The sequence below is a fragment of the Pygocentrus nattereri genome, chromosome 12 (genome assembly GCF_015220715.1).
Source record: "Pygocentrus nattereri isolate fPygNat1 chromosome 12, fPygNat1.pri, whole genome shotgun sequence".
In the NCBI taxonomy this organism is placed as follows: domain Eukaryota; kingdom Metazoa; phylum Chordata; class Actinopteri; order Characiformes; family Serrasalmidae; genus Pygocentrus; species Pygocentrus nattereri.
The window spans coordinates 24,296,179-24,315,266 of record NC_051222.1 but is presented as its reverse complement, the minus strand read 5'-3'; the positions used below and the strand labels follow the sequence as shown (position 1 = coordinate 24,315,266).

The 19,088-nt window shown below is 39.0% G+C and overlaps 1 protein-coding gene across 4 annotated transcripts in view; it reads right to left on the bottom strand.

Moving 5' to 3' along the window:
• Positions 1 to 19,088, bottom strand: part of nlgn4xa (neuroligin 4 X-linked a) — a 130,861-nt gene that overhangs the window by 19,097 nt on the left and 92,676 nt on the right. For all 4 annotated transcript variants that reach the window (XM_017699123.2, XM_017699125.2, XM_017699126.2 and 1 more), the window contains 2 exons: positions 11,235 to 11,420; positions 3,258 to 4,047 (listed from right to left, as the gene is read on the bottom strand). In XM_017699123.2, coding sequence (XP_017554612.1) covers positions 3,258 to 4,047; positions 11,235 to 11,420 — 976 coding nt within the window. The remainder of the gene's footprint in view (positions 1 to 3,257; positions 4,048 to 11,234; positions 11,421 to 19,088) is intronic.

Genomic DNA, 19,088 nt, shown 5'->3' with positions numbered 1-19,088 from the left:
TGACAACTGACATAAGCTAATAAAAACATTAATAAAGGCTTATTGCAATAAGCAGCAGTTGTCATGAAGGCTACTTTTGAATGAATATCTAGTTGACATAACATGCAAGTTAACATTAACATTAAGCGACAGGTTTTTGTTGACATTAGATTGTGTCATAACACTTTTCTGGGGTGAAATGACATAGCATGTTAGGTGACCTCTTAGTGTCATTGTGTCCATTTCACAGTCTATTTCAATCTCCTGTGTCCATTTTTTCAAGCATTTCTTAAAATACTGGGCTGGGTTTCCTAAAAGTACTTTACCTTACGAACATGTAAATGGTAGAGTGAGTATAACACTGAACACTCTCTCGTAATTAAGATGATCTTAACTCTAAGACGTTACTGGGAATACTGGGTACTGGGATATTGGGTACTTTTTAATCATTTCTAACCCAAGTCCTTCCCGAAGCTGACCTAAAATGACCTGAAACTATCCTACATCAAGTTAGTCTGCGAACTGATTATTGTGAAAGCAAGTCCTATCAGCACCTCTTCAGCAAAAGTGAAGACGTGACTCCATGAAGCAGGTCTTTTGTGTGCCAGTGACAAATGACTGCTCAGAATATTCAGCGAAAAACTGCTCATTTTACTAAGAAGCCAAATTAAATAAAACTTAGAAAACTCATTTTAGTGCTTAGACACTAATAATGATTCCTAAAGATCTTATAAGAATAAATATGACACTCACTTCACTGAACGGGCAGAAACAGAGCATCAATATCAAACCTTCACAATATGACTATAATACAGTAGATTTCCATTCCAGTGTAACCACAAAGTGTCAAAGCATCTTTTTAGGAGTACATACCATTGTTTGACTTTTCAACCAGCCTCAGTTGTCAGGTTGTGTAACATAATCACCATTTATGTAGAAAGTCAGTTCTCATTACACAGCATTATACATACAGTGTCAGCAAAATCCAACATTGGGGTTGACCAGAGTATGTATGTGTGTGTGTGTGTATATATATGCACTTTATAGTTCTACAATTACAGACTGTAGTGCATCTGTTTCTCTGCATGCTTTGTTAGCCCTCTTTTACATTATTCTTCAGTAGTCAGGACCCCACAGACCCTCACAGAGCAGGTACTATTTGGGTGGCGGATCATTCTCAGTACTGCAGTAACATTGACTTTACATCTACAAAGAGGACTGACATGGTAGGGGTGCCTAATAGAGTGGACAGTGAGTGGACAGAGAGTGTTTAAAATTCCAGCTGCACTGCTGATCCACTCATACCAGCACAACACACACTAACATCACCACCACGTCAGTGTTACTGCAGTGCTGAGAATGATCCACCACCCAAATGATACCTGCTCTGTGAGGGTCCATGGGGGTCCTGACCACTGAAGAAAAGGGTAAAAGGGAGCTAACAAAGTATGCAGAGAAACAGATGGACTACAGTCTGTAATTGTAGAACTACACCCATATAAGTGCATCCATATAGTACATGGAGCTGATAACATTCGACAATGATTGTAGAAACAAGGTCATAATGTTATGCCTGATTGGTGTATATATAACCTATATATAGGTTATATAGGTTTACATGATTGTCATGTAACCTTATCAACACCAACCTACACTGAAGTGCTACCATATAATTTAATTGTGCTAGTAATTGTGCTAGTTGCTGTGATGTCATAATGTGTGATGTCATGACAGCTAATGACAGCTGTTTTTTGCTCAGTGTACTCTAGTTAGCCATCATGACATCATGTATGATATGTCATGGAAATCTTAACTAATAGTAACATCACTAGACAAAACCTGCCATGACAACTCAGGACATCACCCATAATGACATGTTTATGTCAGGTTCAAGTAAAATGAATAGACATTTTGACCTCTACAAGAATCTGTCTGGGTTTTGGTCTTGCATTTCATACTGTTATGACGAAAAAACTGACAACTTGGAAAACTGCACTAGTTGAAATGGCTCATAGATTTGTCTCCTGAAATCCGATTATTTTTGACACTTCATACAAACAGCATCACACATGATGTTGATGTTTCATGCTCTGTATAACAAGCTCTGACAATCTCACAAGATCTGTGTGACTCAACTGGGATTCTAGAAGCAAAGTCCTTCAAATGCGGGCTAGGATACACATCATGTGTTTCCTTCCTATTAAATATGAACACTCACTCATAAACCGTCTTTTACAGTGAGTTTACAGTATTTGAGTATGGGAACATATTGCAATGAATCCCATTCGTTTTCCGTAGAAAGCTTGTCATAAGAGGCCACGTGGTGAATGACACTGAAAAATCTGAGTAGGGCTGACTGTTGTACCCGAAATATTCTTATTGCTTCCCAGTTGTTCATAAGAAGAAGAGCATTTGATAAGAAATAAGAATATAAGCAACTGTGCAAAAGCCTATACATTCATACACAACAGCTATCCCTCCAGATTTAAAAATCCAAATGGGAAAACTGGAGGTCTGAGATTTCATCATAACAATGGCAATGCGATGATATTTGAATGTTATTATGATCAATTTTGTTATTGTGATGTTATTTCTGAGCATATCCTAGATATTGTCAGTATGTAAACTAAAGTGTATGTACATATTTCATTACAAAGACAGCATAATTAGTCCTGTTTAATTGGATTTGGTGCAGTGCAGTGTGTAAAAGTTGAATAATAATCATTGCATTTATGCTATTTGATAGTTTTATATGTAACACTATTAGTGCTTTTTTCTGCATGACAAAATATTTTGATACGTCATGTATCATGAAACTTTTTCCATATCGCCCACCTCTATCAGCAGATACTATGTGGTTTAAATATATTATTAGCATCATGTTGTTTAGATCTGAACAATATTTCAAACTGATACAAAAACATATCAACATACGCAAACAGAATATTGGAATCTGCCCATAATTCCCATGTCAGCTATCATATCACCTTTAGAGAAATCCTTTGGTTTAACGGTAATGACTTTATGAAATTACTAATGTTGACTAGAAGTGCTAATCAATTTTGACCTCTGTCCAATTTTAACCTAATCAATGTTTCTGAAAATATTTAATTGATCTAATGACACATACGATGTCTACTTTGTGAATGTTTTAAAATGTTGTGTTCATTATGTTTTCAACTACATTAACTCCCATGTGCGCAAGTTTTCTATGAAGAATACTTGCATCAGTTAGAGGATCAACATACAAGGCATAATGAATATCACTGCACACTCACCCTGTCTTAGCAAAATTTGTCCAGTAGGTCATCACCACTGCACTGAGCATGACGTCATTCTTGGAGAAATTGCAGTTGAACAGATCCGTTGGGCCAATCATAGGGATTCCGAAAACATATGGCACCTCGTCTCCGTGTGCCGAGTCGGCCCAGCTCGGTTTCATCTCACTCTGGCAGTGGTGGTAGAAAGCGTAGAAATATGTTGGTGATCCATACTGCGCATGAAGATCTGCTGTGGCTACCGCTGGCGCCACCCACTGGTGATCCGTAAATAAAGCAACCAAAGTCTTGCGCCTGGTCTCTGGATTCTCCTTGTCAGCCCAATCCGTGTACATGAACTTGATGGTTTCTCGGAGCGTATCCTTACCCTCAGGATAACCGTACAGGTGGTCCACAAAATCAGACACGGCAAAATCGAAGTCGTTTGCGGAGACGCCATCCTCACTGTCCACGATTCCGTCCACAAACTTAAAACCCTCCCCCTGGTTGACTCCCAACATGATGTCGTAATTGAGGAACTCGCCTTGCTCCATGAGAATCTGCGGGTCATCTGGGATGACGTCGCCATCTATAACGGGTCCGAAAGCAATGTGGTATTTTGCTTGGGTGATGTATTGTTCAATAAGCTCCTTGTGGTTCTTCTTCTGCAAGCACTCCACCAGATCTATAGTGTCAAGCATGTTGCAGCCCACCTTTTCTGCTAGCATGCGTGTGTACTTTGCTGGCTGGTAGTTGACAGCCCAGCTGGACAAAGCAGTTCCACTCTGGATGATGGCTTTCTGAAATAGATCTGGAAAGAGGAAGAAGAAACCAATTAGTGCACTCAGACCACTTTGCTGAAAGCAGAAGAAGCATCTGCACAACCTTTAGCAGTGACGCTGTCTTTTCATTAACAGGCCGCGTACAAACCAGGGCAATGAGAGATGGTATGTAAGGATTAGTGCCAATTACAATTTCATGTGAAATTAAACAATGTCTGTGAAGTTAAAGAGCAGAATGTCAGCATTAATTTGTGAGTATTTACATCTACATTGACTGAACCACAGAGAAGCATAGTCTTTTTAATACACGGACCATAGTCCCATATTTTTGGATACCATAAATAATGCAACATTCAACTGCTTGGTTGCTTGTCGTCCAGCTGTGTGCTGTAGCATCATTAGCTCATACATGAGAGCTAACAAAAGATCAAGAGCCTAGAATCTAGAATTTGCTCTTATATCTCAACATGAAGTCCACAGAAGTGTCAATGCCAGCAAAGCAGTCGACCATAAGACTGAGAAAACAGTAACAAATCAATAACACAGCCAAAAACATACTATACTACCATAAAAAGAGGAATACAACAGCTTGATCTCAGAAGGCTCGCCACGGCTAAACTTTACTAAACTTTAACAAGGAAAAAAGGCAAATCTAAGTTTCAAAAAGTGACTTCTTATAGGCTGTTAAAAGAAAGATTAACCTATACCACGTATGACTTTGGGCAGGTATGCATTGTTGTTGAACTGTTTCACCTCTTTACTAATGATGTTACTGCTAACAGCAGCAGGAAAAGGAATTCCAAAGTATATAGAAGCAGCTACAGAAGCTCAGACCCAACCAATGACCTCAAACCTCAGCAGATAGTCCTTCACCTTGCAGTAGGACAATGCTCTCGAGCATACTACTAAAGCAAACCCTGACTTGTCACGAGTTGTCAAGCCCAATAGTGAATGTTCTTGACTGATCTTAACTCAACTGAGCACATGCAAAGAGACAAGACTGAAAGCCTTCAAAACGGGCATAAACTAGAAAGATAACATAGTTAAGATATCCAGCAACAGGCCGCATGCAAACCAGGACAATGAGAGAAGGTATGTAAGGGTTAGTGCCAATTACAGCTAATTGGATTTGAAATAAACAATGTCTATGAGGTTGAACAGCAGAATGTCAGCTTTAATTTGTAAGTATTAACATCGACATTGTCTGAACAACAGAGAAAGCACAGCCCATTTAGGACCATGATCCCATCATTTTGGAGACCATAAATAATGCAACATTCAGCTGCTTGATTTGCTTGTTGGCCAGCTGTGTGTTGTAACGTCATTAGCTCTTACATAGCAAAAGGTCAAGAGTCTAGAATCGAGAATCTTTTGCACATACCACCCCAACCTAACCTTAAACAACTTACAGTTTATCCAAAATTCATTTTATGTGAATGCCAATTGGAAATTATGCTGCATTTTCCCTCCATAATGTGATGCGTAAGTGAAGTGCAGTATTTGGCAAGGTCTCTAAACTAGCCCAGCATTTCCCTTGATGATAGGTGGGGGTGGTGAGAGGCGAAAGGGGGAGGTGAAGCATGAAACTGGAGTAATTACATTAGTATTTGATCAAAAATGACAGGAAAACAAAAGATTTGTCATTTTGTCTTTTGATACAGTAAGACGAAGGTCTAAAAGTTCAGTGTTAACATTTGGTTGACTTAAAGTGCATTGCTGAATTAACGCTGATATTCAGGACTTTAACCTCACAGCCAATCACATAGTAAGCAGATGCTGGGTGTGATTTCTTTGGAGATTTAGTTTTTTTTTGTTTTGTTTTATTTTTTTTTTCCAACATGTACAAATTTCTTGGGAGACTTCTTTCTTTGTGTTGCATGACTGGAAAAAATAAGTCTCATAGGCATGACTCTATTATGCCATTCTTGCCAAATAGAGAAACCAGACAGGAATTAAAGAGCATGACGGTGTTTTGTAATGACGCTTGGGGCAATGTCCCCATCGTGAACATTTTTTGGGGGAGAAGAGGCTTTTTTTCCCCTGATTTGCTACTCTGTAAATAGGCCAGAGCGCACCAGGAACTCTGAGTGTGTGTGTGTGTGTTTGTGATATGTTGCCCATATTTTCTATTTTTGTCCTCTCAGAAGCTTCAGTGACTCAACCAGGGCAATATGAGGAGTCTATTCATCACCAAGTTACCATGTCCATTATGACTGGTTAGCACAGCTCCCTTCATTTTCCTCGCCTGCACTTAGTATTCAGGAGAAAGAACATCGCCAAACACCTGACGCAGATGCTAACCGAGACACATAAGCCTCTGTGTCGTACCTCTGTCAGTCCAGCCACGCGTGGCAGCAGATTCATGCCACAGACTGTGTCCTACAAAAAAAAAAGACGGCACCTTGGGGCATGGAACTGACTAGGCCTGACTGAGGCATATGATTCAGTGACACAGAAGGAAAAATAGCCCTTGCTCCACTCTACATTCTCAGAAATGCAGAAAGAAAAAGAAAGGAAGGGATGAAGGCAGAGTCACTGCAAGAAAAATGCCTGACTATGCATGACTGACAATTAGTTGCAAGTGGACATGGCAAGTTATTTGTAATGCATGAGTGAATAAATGAAAAACAGCCATCAGCAAGTTCCACCAATAAATAAAGAAATAAGCATATGATAGATTTTGTGCTTGTATACTGTTGCTGTCCTAACCTAACCTTGCTGTGATATACTAGGAGGCACACAGTACCGACCGTCTATAGCAGTGTCTCCCAGATTTAAACAAGGGTTAAAGAGGAAATAAGATTGAATAATTAAAATATCTGATAGCTCCATAAATATCCCAGTATATACGTTCTTTTGAGATAAAATCAGTTTAGTTATTTCATTAAGCCTATTTTTGTAGGTTAGCAGTGTCTTATTAATCTGGAATGCCCTTTCATTTTTAATAAGAACCATTTTTAACCACCAAAGTAAATCTGAAGCATTTTGGAACACCTCATTTCATTACATTTCTGGCATTTGGCTGACGCTCTTATCCAGAAATTTCAATTTGATCATTTTACACAGGGAGGCCAAGGTGGTGTTAGGAGTCTTGCCCAAGGACTCTTATTGGTATAGTGTAGGTTGCTTGCCCTGGTGGGGGATTGAACCCCAGTCTACAGTGTAGAAGGCAGAGGTGTTAACCACTACACTAACCAACCACCCAGTATTGTTTTCTAAGAGTAGCTTCACTGGCAAAATGTCTGAATTTCTTTAAGGCTGAAGATGGCTTCTTATTTGTCAGATTTTCCTTAGAATTCTCTGTTCCACCTTAAATGGAGCAGTGACTCATTCTGGCACCTGTACAGTCGCCTGAAAATCACTGCTGTGCCACTTAAGGTGAAACAGGAAATCTGAATAAGAAGACAACTTCAGCTTCATCAACGTTCTTAAGTTATTTGTCTCATACACTCATGCCTCCGACTGACAGACACTGCAGGAATTTGGAAAGTATCTAAGCCTTCGGTACCAGCTGGTTAACGGGTCGTTGTTTGCAGAAGGCCACGAGACCTTGGCCTCATCTTCTCCTGACTTCTCAGGCAGTACGAGAGGAGTCTATGCTAGACTAAGGATAACCCCCAAGGTCCAGCCATTCCTTTATGTCCACTGCTTCAAAAACAAAGTGGGCTACTTCAGATGCAGCAGACAAGACAGAGAGCTGATTGAGGGTCATATGTTAATTTTAAACACATCCCTGATTCAGTCATTCAGCTAAACGGATTAACACTAGCATGGTTTGCACATTATCTTGGCTTTTATGCGGTATTCTAGTATAACAGTTCTGACTAATGTGAGAACATATATCTACTACTACTTTAACCCACCCACTTCAGCTCAGTGAGGTGTTGTTAATGAGGTGATTAGTTGGATCAGGTGTGTTCAGAGCAGTGGATCTCCAGAGCCAGGGTTGAGAAACACTAATCTACAGATTGTTTGCCCTGGTTAGTGTGGCCAATTTAGCAGGTTATTTTTATGCCAGTAACTGCAGGTACAACTTTGTAATTAATGTATGACTGGTGCCATAAAAACTCAAAGCCCATTCCCACCAGGTATGCCTCAGTATGCCCATAAATTTTCATCTCAAAATAATGTTTTCTCAAATGTTTGCCTGACTAAGCCAAAAATAATGGCTTATTATGTCAAAACAAATACTAATTTTCATGTGATTTAGTATGAGTTTTATAATTTGACATACTGCTGCCAGAAATGGGGGGAAACACAATAGGAATTTTTTTTAATTGGTGGAAATGGGCTTCCATTTTGTTGCCTGAGGCATCTCTACAGGTTATAAATATTGCTTAATCATCAAGTCAGTTTTTACTACCAGCCTTGGCAAAGTGGAGGAGGTGTTTTATTATAATGATCTCCTCCCAGTATTTTGTGCTTTCAGAGGGAAACTACAATACATTCAGGTGCAATGATGCAAAAGTGTAAAAGCTGCTGCAATTTCGATCTTATCATTGCACTAAAGGGCCGATTTAGGAAATCAGTTCTCTTTTTTATGCCAAAGTGGGGTACTGCATCTCCAAAACCTTACCTTACAGAAGAAAGAATAACACTGTAATTCTGTACCGTTTGTATTGGTCCATTCATCATGAAATGTAAACACCAGCTGCTATTCTCATATGATGTATTAAAACAGTCAACAAGTTGGAATTAGATGGTATTGATATGCTATAAAGGTGTTAAATACGCAAGTTTATTTTCAAAACAGTCAACGACATTAAATGGCAGTCCATTACAAGCCTTAGAACCTAGGGGATTTCTGTAAGGACGTCGGCAGCCGGAGCGGCAGGTGAAATGATGTGCTTTTATGGCAGTAAGTGCTTTTCACAGTTTGCATTATATAATTCAGAAAGCATTCATAAATCATAGCTGACCCTTTCAGACAAGAACACGAGGGAGTACAGTGCATCTCGTCCATGTTATTTTGATTAAGTCTGTCACATCCTCCATCCAGATTGAATTGCAGGTTCTGGAGAGGAGGAACTGTTGCTGGAGGTCATTTGATCCATTATGAGATTCAACTCCAATCTGAGCTGTTGTTTTTTTTTTTTTTTCTTTTCCAGGTAAGTATTGTAGGATCATCATAAGTTTTTTTTTGTATGCATTATAAGAAACAGACTGCAGGCCTCAATTCTTTGCCAAGGCACAAGCAGCTGCTGCTGTTTAAGGGAACGACTATGACACAGCTTTTGTAGTTTCTGAACCCCCCCACCTATTTAAGACTCAAGTCAAGCACACTCCATAACACCGTTATTGTTCTAATGTAAGAATCCTCATGTGACATTACTGTGACCATGTGAACATGAGGCTGTTTTCATGACCAGAAGAATCAAAATGCCTTTAAACAACTTAAAAATGTAACTATTTTCCAATTGAAGCTAAAATGTATAAAATAGGGCATTTTAATCACATCAGTTTTGCAAGTAATATCTATAATATTAACGTCACCTTAGCATATTACCTTGGCATACAAGTCCACACAATTCATTCAGAGCAATTCCATGGCAGAACCACCCTTGATTGCCTAAAGAACTGTACAGTGCTCTGCATGATCCGGGAAGGAGGAACTGTTGCTGGAGGTCATTTGATCCATTATGGGATTCAGCTTCAATCTGGGCTGTTTTTGTTCCTCTGGAAGGTTAGCATTGTATGAGCATCTCAAGCGTGCTGCCTCAAAGGGCTGTTTCTTTTGTTTTTTCCATCCACCATAAGAACAAGACTTCAAGGCCAAATTCTTTGTCAGGGCTCATGTATGGGTTTGATGTATGAATAGGTGACAAAAAATGACTAGGACTAGGTTTCTATATTCAGTCATACAATTAGTGGTGATCTGTATCAAATATGCTATCAATCTAAATATAATTTGATGAAAAATATATTGATGAAAACAAAAACCATTAGTGATAAGAAACCATCAAACAATGTCAAATTTATTGTTGACTACAAAGTAGAACAGTAAATATGCTAAAAATATAAACATTGACACTGTGAAACAAAAATCTTTGTATCTTCTTTTTAAGTATATTTTACTTTTTTGTAATATTTAAAAACTCCTGTTACCCTTTGCAGGAAAAACATGATTCTTAGATGCATCGCTATGCGGACATGAATGATTCTGAATCGATTCATAAATGTCAAAATTGTTAAAATTTCAATGTATAACGTGAACGTTGACAGAAAGTAAAGGGCGGAACCTGCGAAGTGGTTAAGTATAAAATTAAAAGCAAATTTTAAATTGTACTATAAGTCTACATAAAATACTCATGATACCCCCCCCCCCTCCATGTTAGACTGTGGCTTGCTTTTCATGTCTGAATGGGAAACAAACACCTTGTGTTTAAGTCAATAACTATAAGGACTTAGATGAAGTATTAAACTATGTTGCATCTTTATTAAGCCTCATATTATAACAGTAAAGTGTCTTATAAACTATTTACAACAAAAATAACATTATCAGTCACTTTACTTGAAGCACTATGATGGTAATGGAAATGGTAAAGCATGTAGTAACAGTACATGTTCACATGTTACCAAATAATGAACTGTAGTTTGTTATGAGAGTTTTATGAAACATTACTGAAGTTTATGACTACATTTACAAAGACTTGTTACATAGAGTTATAAATGCATTTATAAAGGCTTAAGAATACAGGTTTCACAGAAAGCGTTAGCAACAAATAAGTTATTAAGTGATACTTTTTTGATCCCACAACCAGGGAATTCCACCTCCGCATTTAACCCATCCGTGAAGTGAAACACCACATACGCACTAGTGAACACACACACTAGGGGGCAGTAAGCACACTTGCTTGGAGCGGTGGGCAGCCCTATCCACGGTGCTCGGGGAGCAGCTGGGGGTTAGGTATCTTGCTCAAGGACGCCTCATTCATGGACTGTCAGCACTGGGGATCAAACCGGCAACCTTCCGGTCACAGTGCCAGATCCTTAACCTCCAGCCCATGACCGCCCCCAAAGGATGAGCCAGGAAATAAGGCTATAATGAAACATGTCTCTGTAATAACTATTAACTAAGTTGGTTCTGGCTCAGCTGCCTGAATGTGACTCTAAAATCTGGAAAAAAGTTGTTGTTACACAGAGCAAATGCTCTAGACCCCAAAACCCAAAAACATTTCCAACAAATAAAACTTGATCATAACTGAAGGTTACGTACCCTCTGAATAGTGCGACAAGGTCAGCAGACTAACACATGATGCTCCAGCCCCTGATCCGAATATCGTCACCCTTTTTGGATCTCCTTTGAAGGCCTGGATATTCTCTTTGATCCACCGCAATGCCTGAATTTGGTCCAGCAGACCATAGTTCCCTTTGGCAGCCTGGTCACCTGTGCTCAGGAACCCTGTTGGCATAGAAAATACCAACCCATTAGGAAATCAAAGAACAGGAAATCTTCTGTCTTATCTACAGCCAGGTGCTTTTCTACTCGTGATTACATTTTTCATGTCAATTACAAATCCAAGGTTGTGGAGCATGTAGCATGTGCGTGTTTTAGTATCTGCTAATCCATACATGATTGTACATGTTTGATTGTGAATCTCCTTTTGTCTGGGCAGGCCTCTGTGGACTGTTTTTAATCAAGAAGAACAAAGAAGGATTGAGAAAGAGGTTGATAACATTTATAGTTCCCCATGTCAAACTGATTTAGCTTAGACATCAATTTATGTTAGAACATGCACATTACAACCAAAACACATCAGGATATGTCATTTCTTTTGCAATTCTCTGAACCACACAGGAGAAAAAAAAAGTGCTCTTGTTTTCCTGGTGCATTAACAGTAAAACAATATAATATTAAAGGGTCTAAAACTAAACTAGCATTTAATATGTTATTGTGTTTTCATCTGTCAGGGTTTTTGTATCACAACACTCTGCACACAAATACATCACAAAGCCATTTAGAAACATTTAAAGCTTGAAGATTTCTGGCTGATCCGGAGGCTAATACATATATCTGCTAGCTAGCATTAATGATAAAGCAATAACCTCAATTGGTCAAACGTTTTGTTTGTTGAAGGAATAATCCAGGAATTAAGAAGACTGCCCGCAGGTTTCCACCCTGAAGCATGTGTAACTAAAAATTTTATTGTACCTTAAAGACACATCATGAGAAGATTTCACTTGTTTGTAAACCAGGGAACTTTGCTTTGGAAACTATTGCCACAGAGGGAGCAGCTGTGTTGTCAACAGATACAGCGGTGTTTACAGTTTTAAATATTTTTCATTTTAAGTGTCACTTTAAGTGAAAATATGGCTACTGTTACAAAATGTTACACAATTAAAAGTGAAAGTATGGAAATAATCAAAATTAATAAACTTTTCAAAGAGCTGTGAAGCAAATAATTGGTCAATATGCAGTATGAGCAACATGAATTGCTTTCTTGTAGGCTATAGAAATGGCAAAGCCTTCAGACAGTGCTCTTAATGAAGATGAATACAAGACAATAAAGTGGACTGAAGGCAAGTCTGACATGAGGCAGTCATTTCAATAATGATTATTGCAGATGGAAACCAGTTATACAGGACTGTGGGTGGGAGTAGGATAAAATGTTTAGGTTGCAGACAGGGAAAAGACAGGGGCCCAGTGGTGACTAATTGAAGATAGAAGTCCTCACCCACAGATGTTGTAATGTTGGATGTTTTACTAAACCAAAATGCAACACAATTTAAATGACTGGCAGGAGAGAAAGAGAAAAATCTGCAATCCTTTATAATTAAACAGATGAAAATGTAAGGAGAAAAAGTGTTTTTACTCATGGAAATGCAACTGAGGTCAAGCTTTCAATTTCAGAAATACTCAAGACAAATCTAAGAAATCTTCCAAAATAATTATTAAATATTATAGTACAGTTCGTCAGGTATTTCCACCCTGTCTTAGACCGGAAAAATGTGAAAGGCCAATCAACTGAAAGTTTATCATTAGTGGTTCACTCTATTTGCCATTGTGTTGCCTGTACAGCCTGTATGGATTGTGGGGTGCCATCTGTGGTTTTTGTGCTGTAACACTTCTGCACATGTAGAATAAATTGGTCTTTAATAATCGCAAAAGCCCTCCCCATCCCCCGCCACCCCCAGAGACTCATCACAGCAGCAGATGCGATATGGTAAGAAAAGTAATCCTAAAACAGGCTTTTAATGGAACTGCAGCATCCCTCTGTGTAGAGGGCACTAATGGCTGCCCTAATAATCTCCCCACTATTTTACCTCAGCCCCTGTTCTCTATTTATGCCTTTTCACAAGGGCCCCATCTTCTTGAGAACAGGATCAAAAAGGCCCCACTTCTGGGCTGAGATGTGCTTTCAGGCACAGAGAACAGTTAAAGGTGGCGTTCTGCACTTTAATGGGGTTATTTGGCGGTCTTTGTGGAAAAGGTGAAGGTTACTTCTATTTTAATTTCAGTAGTTTTTGGCTGTTCATTTGGAATTTCAATGCGAAAGTGCCCTGTTTACTGCTCTGTTTAAAATAAGTCATTCAGATGACAAAAAAAAAAAAAAAAAAAGACACTTTGGCAGGGACCTTCTTAGGATCCTCACGATGAAGAAGAAATACAGCTCAATTAGAATTAGAATGAACTCTTGGAACAGAAAGATCTTTTCAGTCCTCTGGCTGTTTGACAGGAGGCTTTTGCCATTCTATGGATGCCTCTTAATTTTCAAAAAGGGACTAAGAATCTGAAGCAAAAACCCCTCCCTAGAAGACTTCAAATAAACCCCATTACACTGAGCGGCTTGAAGCTTGCTCACTAAACCCCCAAAACAAGATTGCCAATGAGCGCAAAATTGCGACTTGTTGACAAATTAGCCAACTGGTTTAAACCCATTAGCGAAACCCTGGAGCAGGCTCCAGTATGTCTGCTGCATTCTCTTGGCCAGGCTTGGATCTCCGATCCCAGCTACTGGCAAAAGCTAGGTCCTCGATACCCCCCTCTAGAGGTCTGGTCATGGGCCAGAGCGGCTCAGGACAAATAGGATAAGAAGCATGGGTAAGGGGGCTAGCCCCATGGCTCTATGGCTGGGGGCATATCCAGTTGGTCATGCCCCCATGGAAGGAACTAGCAGAAGGCAGAGGGATTACAAAAGGCCTGGCAGCATTAGACACCCTAACGGATAACCTAGGGCCTTGACTGGACGCAGGACACCTACAGGGACAGCCTGAAAAGCAGCAAGATTTGATCTTCATATTTTACAAAGAACATTGATCTGGGTCTTCTGATGTTGATACACACGGTGCACAACTTGCTTTTATGAGCCAAATGTTCGAATGATATTCTTTTTAAGTTAAATGGCTTGGTACACTCTTAAAAATATTTTTGCCCAAAAGGGTTCCCTAAAAGAGATGATATAGAACGGTCCCCTAAAGAACCTTTCAATTGCATGATATGAATTGTTTTTTCTTACAGAGCCATCCTCTGAAAGGTACTTTAGGGCAGGGGGTTTTAAATCAGAGCTCCCCCCAGATGTTTTACATATTTGCTGCATCCTTATATGTTGTGAGCTGGGAAAGAGCCAAAACGTGGATTGTTTGGACAAACCAGGGAAGGAACCTTTTAGGGAATCAATGCTTCAGGGAAATAAAAGTGGTTCTTCTATAGCTTTGCTCCAAAGAAAGCATTTCTGGCTCCTTCATTTCTAAAAGCAAAGCAGTCCAGTCTGGAATCTTCCACATGGCAGCGTAAAGTTTTCTAGAAAGTTCTCCAGTGTTTGGTCAGATATTCCAGAGCATTCTACAGTTCTAGGTTGGATACTACATAGCACTCTGCAGGGTTTGATGCAGTCTCCGGTGTGGGGATTAAAACTGAACCTTGATCAGCTCCCTGCTCCCATCTCACCAGCTCACGCTAATCTCTGTCCGTATTAAAAATGAAGCCAGCAGTGTAGCGAGCACAATGTAGGCTGCTACCTCTAAACACCCGGGACAGATCAGTAGGTTGAGTGACAGTGGCATCACCATTTCAGTCGGCCACACAGCTAGCTATCGTTCCTAACACCTCAGTCTCAACGTCTGACACACCGCATCTGAATGCATGAGTCGAGCGTGAGTGTGGGCATATTACTGTCACCAGCAAAGCATGAACGACACAATTATGCAAGAACAACAGTCTCTCTCCAGAGCTAGACGAAGGTTTTTATGGCTTGTTTGGGGGTGTTTACAGCTTTTCGCGTAGCGCAAAGTAAACAAGAAATGAAGAGGTATGAGGACAATAAAGGTTTCTCAAGTAGCAATGTTTTCAAAGCCAGGTCTACAAATCTGGCCCAAAAGCTCTGTATAAGGGAAACAAATGCAAGAGAGCTCTGGTGGGATGCAAAAATAATGGCATATATGTGTGCTTCACTTCACTGTATATGCCCCTGTCGTTTCCCAGTGGCTATTGAAGTACTCGTCTCAAAAATCTGCTGACATAACATCACTATGCATGATAATGTACCTTTATGTAAGACCATTCTCATCCTTTCAAAAACAATAATAATTGTAAGTAGCAATGCTTATTAAGCACTGCTGGCTTATTGCTTATGAGGTGGACAGATAGATAGATTTGCTTTCAAACATATAATATAATATATAATATTCATATAATATTCCCAGCCTGAGCACTAAATTACCTATACCTTTTCTCTGCCACTTACCTAACCAAACATAACATAAGCCCTGTTCATATCTTGTATTAAAGACGCCTTGCACTCAAAACTGTTTTTTTTTATATGGCTAACTCCTCTTGGATTGCTGTGGTTACATACACTAACATTGTCAACTGTGTCACTATAGTTCACAGTTTTTCATTAAAAACACAAACACAAAAAAATGTGTCCTACAAGCAGCTTAGTTTTGTACATCACGAATGAGCTTAAACCTACCACTGTGCACTATACTAACTGATGAAAGCCTGAAGAAGCAGCATAAGGTCAGTTTAAACTGTGAACAAATCTGTAGTGGTCTGATGGGAAATGCTCCATTCTAGAGAATCAGAATTGTTCATAGTGGTGGTGATGGGAACCAGATGTCCAAACATTTGAATGCCTCTAAAAGCTCCCTACCAGAAAGATATTACATGAAATAGATATAAACCTGCTACCTGATGCCTGAGATATTGTTTTATGATAGTTTTGTGATAAGATTTTAGCTTTAAACATATATATCGTTTCATTTCATTCACTTTGGGGAGGTTCACACAGGGCACTGTAAGGCAAAATAGTCCTGAAAGAAAACATACGTTTTTAGATTAAACACCGTTTTACTATTATCAACATTAGATTAACTCAGGAGACATGCTTGTAGATTCATAGAATGTCCATATTCGAGCTGTAGACATGGTGACCCCTGGTTCATATCATGGTTGGTTAGTGTAGTGGTTAACACCTCTGCCTTCTACGCTGTAGACTGGGGTTCAATCCCCCAGCAGGGCAAGTACCCTACACTATACCAATAAGAGTCCTTGGGCAAGACTCCTAACACCACCTTCGCCTTCCTGTGTAAAATGATCTAACTGGATAAGAGCGTCAGCCAAATGCCGTAAATGTAAATATCACTGCCAGCGTAAAGCAATCTGAGTTGGTTTCTCTACAATGTAGCATTTCCCATCAAGAGCTCTCAGCATTAAAATGATACCAATACTTTGAAAAACTGATGCCATGTGTGAAGAGGATGTCATTGTCATTATGAGGTTGTTATAAGAATATAATAAGTTAATTCAACCCTGTACTATTTGTGTTTTCTTTCCCTTAAGTAATTCAATCTAGTGAAATGATCTTATTCCATTAGTGGATAATTTTCCGTGTTTCCTGTTTCTGCATTACCTTTAGATATAGCAGGCAATGCTATAATTATTCACTTTAGCAATATCCTTACAATCTTATGAGAATTTTCAAATCATTAATTTAAGAGATTTACAATGTTAATTTAAGATGACTTCATATATATATATATATATATATATATATATATATATATATATATGGTTTTATTTTTCTTAATTAGTGAGATTACAATACAGAATCAATATGAGCTCTAGCCCTAATCATAACGCTGGGAGAACACATTCACTTAGATGCATGTCTGCCAAAGTCTCTGGGCACTACATTAAATTCAGCCTACAGCACAGAAAGCCAAGCAAAAGTGAAGCCCTTTTATGGTAGAACATCAATAGTAGCGTATTGGAGCTTCAGAGAAGGATTCGCCTTAAGCCTTGATTATTTCTCGGAATCACCACGTCATGTGAGCCATGCTGCCGTACTCCTGCACGAGCTGAGGATTAAAATGAAACAAAAAAGCAGGAAAGCAAAAAAAACCCCAAACAAACAGATAAGGCCTTGCAGGCATTATTGTTACTGCACATCTTCCACTTAAGAGAATTTCATCCTGCCCACCTTCATAATGACCTGGTGTTTTACAATGAGGGGATGCAGCCTGTTCTTTTAGGTTTGTACTGAAGAAAATGGCAAATCACTTTATTATAAACAGTACAAAGCTGGGCTTCGAGAGAGAAGGAGATAGAGACTGATGAGGTAAAAGCATAATCCTGAGGCATGTACAGGCACATGGGTGTGCATCTTTGTGGGGGGATATCCAAACAACTGAAAGTGTGTCTACAAATAAAACAAAAATACTATTATTTTCCATTATGATCAGTTTGATGGTGAATTATTCTCGCTGCAGTGACACTGACATGGCAGTGAAATGGGTGTTATACATGTTAGTGTCACTTCTAGAATGAGAATAGTCCACAAACCAGAAACTGCCAGCCAACTAAGTGCTGCGGTCAGAACTTTACATCTGGACCAACAGGCCAGGTGTTTCTAATAAAGTGGCCAGTAAGTGTAAACAGTATTACACCAGCAACACTGCTGTACATGTTACACGACTTGTGTCTCACACACTACCACGTCACTGTCTTGTTGGTGTCACTGCTGTGCTGAGAATATCACTTAAAAATAATATCTGGGCAGTGGAGGTCCTGAGGATGAGGTAGAGATAAACTGTGTGTGGGCTGCAGTCACTAACTGTAAATCTTCAAAGTGCAACTACATGTAATTTATACACAATTTTCGGTTGAAATTAAACCTTACATCTCAAAATGATCATGTTGGAAACGTTTTTCAATTTAATCTTAATGCAATAATATCATTAACAATGAATTGTTCCAAGTAATCTCTGTCAATAAAGTCATTATGAAATAACAATATATGAAGGGTGGTTTCACACCTACTACCTTCATTAAGTTCTTTTTTTTTACAGTATATCAATGAAAATAGACTACTTTGCATTTTATGGAAGAGATCCAGATATATGGACATAAAAAAAGTTAAAGCCAAGTGATTTTTCAGCTGTTCGGGTATTTAATTGAAAATAGGTCAGGTAGACTTTTATTTTGAAAAAAAAAAAAAAACTAACTCTTTGCAATGGATGAAATAAAAAGAAAGCTCATTAATGGGGAACCATTTAAAATAATGCTAATGATGGAAATAGTACATCCTGGTCAATACATCAGAAAACAGCACACTGGTAATGTACAGTGTAGAGGTTATAATAGTTAATAATTATAATTCTGAGCTATGATAACAGAAGGCCTGGCACATCATCTTCAGCGACACATTTACTCCGGATGCAGCCTTTCCACAGCAGCCACTGGCCAGAAACAAATGTCAGTGTCAGAGTACTTCCTCAAGGCAATTTAGTTAGTGCCACATCACATCAAGTCTTTTTTTGGTTATTTTTCTATTGATCAACTATTTATAAGTGCTTAGTAATACAGCAAAGCACAGTAAAAGTGTGTCTAATCCATGTCTGTTAGTGCTGGGGATGTGAATTCTGAGTAATTTTGATATTCAAGTATCTGTAAGAGCTCATAAATGGATATCAGGTTACTGCAGGTAAAAACGCACAACGCTGAAGAGCTAACAAGAGTCACTTTAGATGCTGATGAAGACTCGTCATCTTCTACACAAGGCATTTTCTCCTCATTGGACGATGTGCCAACAGAGTAGCTAGCCAAAGCAGTGACACATCCGATACAGTT